The sequence below is a fragment of the Myotis brandtii genome, unplaced genomic scaffold, assembly GCF_000412655.1.
Source record: "Myotis brandtii unplaced genomic scaffold, ASM41265v1 scaffold635, whole genome shotgun sequence".
Classification (NCBI taxonomy): Eukaryota; Metazoa; Chordata; class Mammalia; order Chiroptera; family Vespertilionidae; genus Myotis; species Myotis brandtii.
This window is the reverse complement of record NW_005370432.1, coordinates 51,670-61,448: the sequence shown is the minus strand read 5'-3', so window position 1 is coordinate 61,448 and position 9,779 is coordinate 51,670. Positions and strand designations below refer to the sequence as shown.

General features: G+C 42.0%; 1 protein-coding gene across 3 annotated transcripts in view; it reads left to right on the top strand.

The window, feature by feature from the left end:
• Window positions 1-2,619: 2,619 nt before the first annotated feature.
• YIPF6 (Yip1 domain family, member 6) overlaps window positions 2,620-9,779 on the top strand; it is a 42,641-nt gene continuing 35,481 nt past the window's right edge. Inside the window, exons 1-2 of one of the 3 annotated variants that reach the window (XM_014528473.1) lie at window positions 2,621-2,980; window positions 3,447-3,543. Coding sequence is in view for 1 of the 3 variants with exons in the window: in XM_005880378.2 (XP_005880440.1) it covers window positions 2,660-2,980 (321 nt within the window). In the remaining 2 variants the exon portion in view is untranslated. Of the gene's footprint in view, window positions 3,015-3,446; window positions 3,544-9,779 lie in introns of all 3 variants that reach the window. The other 2 variants (XM_005880378.2, XM_014528472.1) reach the window with 2 other exon arrangements.

The window sequence follows — 9,779 nt, the reverse complement described above, 5'->3', positions numbered from 1 at the left end:
ACTGGAAAAAAATCTAAGCAGGGTTTAGGTATTTATTAATGAGAAATTTAAACAAAGTAAATTAGAAAAGAGGAAATAAGAGTTAATTATACAGACTTTTTGGCTCTGAGTGAACTCTAGCAATAGGGGTGTCTTCTAGGTGCAGGAAGGACACCTTTCACAGGGGAGATTTATTTCCTTCATTCAAGGATACAAGGGAGGGTCACTGGCTGTTGGTCAACTAACTTTAACTCAAAGTAATCAATATGCTACTGTGGGATATTTTGGGCCAGCCAGTCTTGGGCCTCAACATATCCTTTTCTTCCTATTTTATTAATGTATTTATTTTCAGGAATGGAGTTGAATTTTCAGTATGGAAATGATGTTTTTTTTTCTTTGACCTGTTGAAATGATCAGTTATCATCACTATACATCCAGCTTTTGAACAAACTTTATATTTCTGGGAAAAACTCTACTTGATTATGGGGTATTATTATTTTGTCAGATTTGATTTGTTAACAGTTTAAGATGTTTGTAATTACATTAATAAGTGAGACTGATATATAGTTCTAATTTTTAATACTGTGTTTGTCAGGTTTGATACCATCTTTACACCGGGTCCCTAGACTTATAAATTTTCCCTTTTCCTCTCTCTGTAAAAATTTATACAGGGTAGGGATTATCTGTTCTTTGAAGACTTGAATAAATGGCCTGTGAAACTATCCAGCCCTTTGGGAATGGGAGGGGAGGATAGATCTTTGGCAATTAAAAAAAAATATGTTCTTATTGATTTTAGAGAGGTAAGGGAGAGGGATAGATAGAAACATCAATGAGATAACATCAATCAGCTGCCTCTTGTGTACCTCCTATTGGGGATCAAGCCAGAAACCCAGGCATGTGCCCTGACTGGGAATCAAACCAGTGACCTCTTGGTTCAGGGGTCCACCCCTATATATTCCCTTCCCTATGGATAGCACACCATACAAACTGTTCTGTACATTGCTTTTATATATTTCAAATTTTTCTTCAAAAATTGTCTTCATTAAATTCCCTACTTCCTTTTTGAATGAATTTTGATTATTTTTCTAGGAAACTGCTTGTTTTGTCAATATTTTCCAGTTGTTTACATGGAGTTGTACATTATATTATCATATAATTTAGAACTAGTAAAGTTCTCTATACATATTGGCCTAAATGTTAATCCCAATTCCATCACTTACAATGTTTCTAAGTAATTCTGGGTAAATCATGAGAGTCTTGCTATACTATAAACGTTCATAGCCTAACAGAGGGTAGTAACTGTAAGTGTATTGAAGAATACTGAGTTAGTCTGGCAATTCTGTGACATATATTTGCAACTGCAAACATAAAATAATTCCTATTTTGGCAGCTCAGCCCTATGCCACCTCCTTCCTTCACAACCTTCCATCCAGAGTTCTTTCTTCATAGCATATTATCTCACACCCAAACTGTACCCTATTAGGAAAAGTGGCATTTTTAGTCTGAAACAATGCCTATGTAACCTGTATACGGACTACCTCAACTATTGTTTTATGGCCTGTTCTTTTCTTCACCCAGCATCAAGGCCATCTAGAAAAGAGTGGCAAAGAGGCCAAGGGATGAGGTTAGGTGGCAGAAGTTGGGGCTTTCAGCTAGGGAGAGATAACTAATTTTGGAGGTTGGCAAGGAAATGGAAGAGGTTATCAATGGCTCCAAGGAAGTAGGAAGGGACTTGGTAATTGATAACTGGTGAAAATCAGGAAGGATGTGGGGGTGGCATTCAGGGCCAGGGTGTTGTGGTAGGGGTAGAATTGGTGTAGGAGGCTGACTCTGGGACATTGTACATAATATTCTATTGTAATTTAAAAAGGTATCATATCTACTGGTCTAAACTTTAATATCACTGCCATCAATATTGGCACAAGTACTGAAAATTTCTTGGTTGGAAGGAGAATTATAATATTTGAACAAAACAAAACATTTCCATTAGTTTAAGAACTTCATCCTAAACCACTTTCCAGATTCTTTCTCCATAAATTTACTACTTGGGGGTTTCCCTGCATTACCTATCCAAAAATATAAAGTACTTTCTTTCACACCCACCTCCTACCCTGTTTTTTTAAGAGCTGAAAACTGGTATTCACATCCCCAAAAGGCAGTACACTGGATGTACTGCCACATTTTAGCCTGGCGTTGAGGTGAATTGGAGTCAGAAACAGTAGAAAAACCCGTGATGAGGTTGGGACATGCAGGGTTTTAAAAAGTTATTCTTACAATAATCACCCTCTTTTAGGCCTTGAACATATTAAGTACTTGCCCCAAATCGCTTAGCAACTTTAGAAGTTGTAGTGGGGTTAAGTTTTTGGCCAATGTCTATAGAGAAGTTCCCCCCTCTCCTTAAAGTGGGTGAGGGAGAAAAGTAATCTTGGAGGTCGGTGTGGAGCCAGTATATAAGTTTATAAAATTCGAGGATGTGGGAGGAGCGGGATAAGAAGCGCAGGGAATTGGCAGGGCAGGGACAACAGCAACGGGAGCAGTAGGTTAGGGAGGGCTTGGTCCCTTAGTTCAGGAGGCAGGAAACGCCGTTTTTTTGGCGGCTGGGCGGGGCAGGCTTGTTCGGTGAGGTGCTGCGCTGAGGGGACGGCGCTGAGCCTACTCCTGAGAGCGGTGGCCGGGTCGTATGCCGGGGGAGGAAACGCAGCCCAGGTCCCGAGACCCAGGGAGCGATCTGAGAATCGGGCTTGAGTGTGGAAGGGTTAACCTGTCTGGCGGGCCCCGTGGTCCCGAAGAAGCGAATGAGGAGTCAGGAACCTCTCCCCAACACCCGGTGCCAGGCCCTTTCGGTGACGCGGCTGTCGCGCGACGACGCGCTGACGAGCTGCGGCTTCCACGTCTTAGGTTCCGCAAAGGCCTGTGGGAGCGACCCGGGAGCAGGAGGGCAAAGATGGCGGAAGCGGCAGAGTCTCCTGGAGAGCCGGGTACAACATCGCCCAGGCCCCTGGTGAGCTGGGGATCTGCGACCGAAGGGACCGAGGGTGAGGCAGAGTGTCCCTTAACGAAGTCGGGTGACGGGCTCGTGGCCTGAGAGAGCCGGAACCCCTTTCTCCCCGCAGGCCCTTCCAGTACCCGTTGCCAGTCCCAACACTGCACCTGTTCTTGGGCTAACCGCTTCGCCCCCTGCCCGCCTTGTTCTTTCCAAGTCTTCTTGTGAAACTCCCATTCACATCCCCTTCCCATACTCTCAAGGCTTGTCCTTGACACCTACATTGTGTTAAATGCGGAGCTTTAGCTGATTTCTTAAGTATCTTTGCTTCTGCCGTCTCCTAATTTTATCAAGACCTGCCACTAGTCCGTGTTAGAGTAGCAGCATTCTAGGGTTAATGAGAGATTGCAGCGTGGTAACTTGGTTATTGATTTGTTCAGTGACCCAAACAGTCTTGGTTTAATTCCTGCCCTCCCTGTCGCAGCTCCGTGCAGTCCTGTTTATGACGCTCTTTCGCTCCTGGGGATGTTTGAACAGGGGACAGTATTTTTATCGCACCTACAAGCCCAAAGCCGGGACAGGTATTTAATAACACAGTGTTTGGAGTTAAACTTACTGGACTGGAATCACCCACCCTGCTGCTTGTGTGAATTTTGGCTAGTCATTTCATAGGGAGCATTTCTTCATCTGTAAAATGAAGATAAAAAATATGTACCTCAAATAATTTTTAGGAAGATGAAATGACATAATTTATGTAAAGTGTCTAATACAGTCACTGCCATGAACTGAGGAGTCAACATTCTGCCCTTTGGTCCCTTATCCTAAATAGGGTTCAGTTATCTCTCGAACAATGTTTAGTTACACAGCAGTTGCTCAATAAATGGTACATCCCAATACCTCTGTTTTAAATTGGCAACATAGTAGAGGACTGCACTGGGAGTCAGGTGAAATTCATTCTAGTCCTGCTTACTAGCTTTATTTGTTCATCTCTTCATTCATTCAACAGATATTTATTGAATATCTACTATGTTCCAGACACTCGTAGACACTGGGAATACAGCAATCAAAGAGAGTGAGTAGGTCCAAGTTCTCATGGAACATTTGTGACCTCGAGGAAATCACTCTGAACTCATTTCCTCATTTGGAAAATGAGGATAGTAACTCATTGTACAATTAGAATACTAAATGAACTAATATACACATATTGCCTGGGGTGACATAGTTACAGGTGTCTAGCTGTTTTTAGTTCCTTTCTTTAATTTAAACTACAATTAATTGTGGTTTTGGTTACTCATTACTCAGTATCCAATTCACTTGAACATATTAGGCCTAGAACATATTCAGTAATGTTTATTCAACTCCTACGGTGCACTGTGCTAGTTGCAAATGGCCTTCTCTTTTGGTGCTTATATTCTAATTTGTAGGGATAAGATAAATGTACGATATTAAAATAAGGCAGAAAATATTAACAAAATTTAAAAGAAGATACTATCATGTCTAGTTGGGGTGATGAAGCAAGCTACAAGATGAAGTTACATTTGAGTGGGCCTCAAAGGATGGATAAGATTTGAAATTCCATAATAGTTACCAGTGATTGAGTACCCGCTACATGCCAAGATTGTGCTAAACATCCTCTGCATATTTTCTAAACTTCACAGCAACCATTTCAATGAGATGGTTTTTAAAAACTGTTTTACTTGCAGATGAGATGGGACTCAGAGAGGTTTGACAATTTTCCTAGGGTCTCACCAGCAGTTAATGGTCAGGCCTGAAATTTGAACCTAGGTGCTTCTGAAGCCCAGGTGATTTCCAGTAATACTACACATACTCTTATTGCAAAGATACAGAGGTTGGAAAGAACTAATGTACTTCTAGAAAAACAGAAAGATCACTTCGGCTGAAGCACAGGCAAGTATTAGGAGGCAAGCCCTAAAAGATAAGGCTACTGAATTAGAGAGGCAGTATGAAACAGTGGTTAGGAATGTGAGCTCTGGGGTCAAATTGCCTAGGTGTGATTCTAAGCTCCGTCATTTAACTAGCTGTGGGATATTGGGGAAATTTCCAACCCCCTCCATGCCTCAGTTTCCCATCTGTAAAATGGAGATACAGTAATACTTAGGTAATAGGGGTTTTAGGTGAATTAAATGAGTTAACACATGTAAAACACTTGGTCGAGTGGTTGGCACATAATAAGCATGCAGTAAGTATTATTTCTTATTGACTACTAAGGTGGGAGGTTTAATAGGCAGTGAGAAGCCATTGGAAGCTTTTGAGGAGGAAACGGTTTAAAATCATGAATTTGACAACATAATAGAGGAAGAGTTACCATGGGGAATTTCTGGAATCTAGGAGACCAGCAGAACTGTTGCAGAATCCTTGAGGATTTTCAGTGCTTGGGAGGGAGTGTCTTAGATAGATCAGTTGTGCAAACTTTAGTGTGCATAGCAATCATCTGGGGAATCATGTTAAATTGTGGACTCTGATTCAGTAGGTCCAGGATGAGGCCTGAGATTCTGCATTTCTAAAAGCTCCCAGATGATGGTGCTGCTGCTGCTGCTCCTGCTCCCAATAACATTTTGAAAAGCAAGACAGTGTGCATATGGGAGGATAGGAGGAGGAGGACCCTAAAAGTTGATTAATTCACTTCTATACATGTTTAGTTTGAGATATTGGCAGGCTATCCAGTAAATATCCAGCAGACAGTTGGTCTCTAAAACCTGAACTTCAGGACTAAGAAGAGCTCTGGGCTCGAGATGTTAATTTATGAGTCATCTGAATAGAGTTGGAAAGACAGAATCTTGGTTAATGCCTATCTCTTGCCTGTATATTTAGGGAGCAGGAAAAAGAGCTATAATAATTGCTGTAGCTTGGGGTCTGTAAGGAAGCTGGTCCCAGGTGAAGGGGCTGACTAGAGACCATGCCACTGACCATCCCCTCCCCAATTCTTGGAATCGGGCCTCTTGGACTGAGCTGGTTCCTGCTTGATGCTGCCCCCATCCCCATCCTTGTTGATTCCTTTCTCTCTCCAGGATTTTAGTCCTTAGTACAGCGGTTCTCAACCTGTGGGTCGGGACCCCTTTGGCGGTCGAACGACCCTTTCACAGGGGTCGCCTAAGACCATCCTGCATATCAGATATTTACATTATGATTCATAACAGTAGCAACATTACAGTTATGAAGTAGCAACGGAAATAATTTTATGGTTGGGTCACAACATGAGGAACTGTATTTAAAGAGCCAGAGGTTGAGAACCACTGCCTTAGTATAATCCATTTGCTCCCAGCCACTTTCTAAAAGCTTCAGTCCCTGCCTTTACTATATGTTTTTGGCCCTGCCTCTACCTGCTATCCTTACTGGCCCAAGCCAGACTGCAAAGTGATCATGTGTGTTTCTGTGCATGCATGCACATACTGTGCATGAGCCTGCCTGCACAGGGGTAAGGGGGGTAAGGGGAAGGACATGGGGTCCAAGCCACCTTTCATTCCCACTGAAGGGAGATCAGGGAGTAGGATCCACTGAGGGCCTGCAAATCCTGTTTGTCTTACCTGGGTCTGGACAACCATAAATCCTGGCTCAGCTCAATGAACAATGTCACTGATTCTCTTGGGAAGAGTTATTGAGGAAGGGTTGGGGTGGAGGATAAGGTGAGAATCACATTGCACTTTAGTGACTGAAGTGACTTCTGAAACCAGTAGTCACAAGACTGTCCTCACTTTAGACACCAGCCACAGCTTCAGAGGTTCCCAGGACCATCCTCACTTCTGACCTACTGGCTATAAATTCAGGGTTCCCTTGATCCCCTCAAGCTCCATAATTCACTGGAATGACTCACAGAACTCAGGAAAGCACTATATTTAAAATTACAGATTTATTTTAGTGAAAGGATACAGTTCAACCAGCAAAAGAGAGAGATGCATAGGGTGAGGTCTCGGAGGGCCCTTAACACAAAGCTTCCTTGTCTTCTTCCTGGGAAGTCAGGTCCCTGTTATCCTGCTGATATATCAAAGTGCAGAATATTGCCCACCACGGAAGCTCACCAATGTATCTAGAGTTTTTATTAGGGTTTCATTATGTAGGCATGATTGACTGGATTATTGGCTTCTCCCTTCACCAGGGACAAAGCCCCAACCCTCTAAACCTGTGTTTGGTCTTTCTGGATTGGTTAGTCCCCATACTGAGTCATCTTATTAGCATAAACCATCTAGGGGCCTACCATGAATAACAAAAATACTATCATTTTGGAAATTCCAAGGGTTTAGAGGCTACCTCCCAGGAACAGGACACAAAGGCTAGCCAACTTTTTTATTATACAACAGTGACAAAACTGGAAATGACGCCCTGGGAATCTTGAACTTGAGCTAACTTTTATCTATCTCCTGTTGTGATTCTGTTGAGTGCTTTACATGTATTAATACATTTCTTTCTTACAACAACCCTGTGATGATGGCATCATTATTTTAGTTTTTTTAAAATAGATTTTATTGATTTTTTTACAGAGAGCAAGGGAGAGGGATAGAGAGTTAGAAACATCAATGAGAGAGAAACATCGATCAGCTGCCTCCTGCACACCTACTGGGGTACTGGGGATGTGCCCACAACCAAGACACATGCCCTTGACCGAAATCCAACCTGGGACCTTTCAGTCCGCAGGCCAACGCTCTATCCACTGAGCCAAACCACTTAGGGCCGTGGTCAGCAAACTGTAGCTCATGAGCCACATGCGGCTTTTTGGCCCCTTGAGTGTGGCTCTTCCACAAAATACCACGTGCGGGCGCACGTACAGTGCGATTGAAACTTTGTGGCCCATGCGCAGAAGTCAGTTTTCAGCCTTGGCGAGTCTATTTTGAAGAAGTACTGTTGATATTTGGCTCTGTTGACTAATGAGTTTGCCGACCACTGGGTTAGGGCATTATTTCAGTTTTATAAATGAAGAAATTGAGGTACAGAGAGGTTAAGGAATCTCAGTGTCACACAGATAGTAAATGGTGGAGCTGGGATTTGAACCCAGACTTTCTGGCTCCAGGAGCCTGCACTCTTAAGCAAAACTCTCCAAATACAATAAAATACAGTATGTTGAACATTGATAATGTGTTAGATGTTATGCAGGTGTTATATAATTCTTATAGCAGTGTTTCCAGGTGAGGGAAGAGCCCTGTTTCTCTTCAAAGACCATTCCTTCTGCACTGCCCTGCCCTGCCTCCCTAGCATTAGCAGGCATCAAGAAAACTCAAAACAAGCAATTCTGGAACTTGAAAAGGTAGTATAGTAGTGAAGAGAGAATATGGGTTCAAAAAGGGGGTGGTTTACCATTAAGGGTTGCAGAATATTCAAAGAGGGTGAAACTAAGAAAGAATCCTTTATTTCTTGTTTATGAGGTCACTATTAGAGAACAGTGTCATTAAAGTTGTGGAAAAGCCAGTGGCAGATTACAAAGGATTAAGTGAGTGAGAGAATGAAGAGCAGTTTGGGGAGAGGAAGGAGAGTACATTGAAGGAGTGGCAGAAATAAGGAAGTGAAATGTTATTAAACTTTATTACTGAAGCTTTAATATAATTAAAATATAATGAACCCATGTACCTATCAACATTCAGCTATTTTTTTTAAAAATGTTTATTGATTTTTAGAGAGGAAGGGAGAAGGAGAGATAGAAACATCAATGATGAGAGAATCATTAATTGGTGCCTCCTGCACACCCCCTACTGGGGATCAAGCCCGAAACCTGGGCATGTGCCCTGACCCTGAATTGAATCTTGACTTCCTAGTTCATAGGTCTACACTCAATCCCTGAGTCACACAGGTGGGGCAACATTCACTATTTTTATTTCATCTATCTCCCCATCATATTTTTTTCTGTAGTACTGTTTTAAGATTTTTATTTTGAACTAATTTTGGACATGCAGAAAAGTTGCAAAAATGTAAGAGTTTTTATTTGCCCCGCACCAGCTTCCTCTAATGTTAACTTTGTGTATAACCACAGAACAATATCAAAACCAAGAAATTAATATTGGTACAACACTATTAGCTCCAGAACTTACTCAAATTTTAAAGTTTTTCTAGTAATGTCCTTTTTTTTTTTGTTCCAGGATCTTACCCAGGATTCACAATGCTTTTAGTTTTTTTTTTCTTTTTTTCTGTAGTTTCCTTCAATCTGTAATGGTTCTTCAATCTTTCATGACCATTTCTTTTTTTTTAATTGTCTAAAGTTTTACATATGTGTCCTTTTTCCCCGATTGACCCCCACCCCCAGCTATTCCCAATCTGGGCAAGCCCAACCGACCCAGTTTCTGTGTCCATTGGTTATGCTAATATGCATACATACAAGTCCTTTGGTTGCTCCCTAACCGCCCGCACCTCCCCTGCCATTTGACTCTGGATCTTTTTTGTTCAAACAAATTATGTTGATCATTATATCCCACATATGAGTGAGATCATGTGATATTTATCTTTCTCTGACTGGCTTATTTCACTTAGCATAATGCTCTCCAGTTCCATCCATATTGTTGAAAATGGTAAAAGTTCCTTCTTTTTTATAACGGTGTAGTATTCCATTGTGTAGATGTAGCACAGTTTTTCGGTGTGTTTTTTTTAGTATTTCTTTTTTTTTCTATATTAATTAAGGTGTTACATATGTATCCTTATCCCCCCAATGCCGCCTCAACCCCCACTCATGCCCTCACCCCCCTGGTGTCTGTATCATTGGCTAGGCTTATATGCACGCATACAAGTCCTTTGGTTGATCTCTCCCCCTTACCCCCACCCTCCCCTACCTTCCCTCTGAGGTTTGACGGTCTGATCGATGCTTCTCTGTCTCTGGATC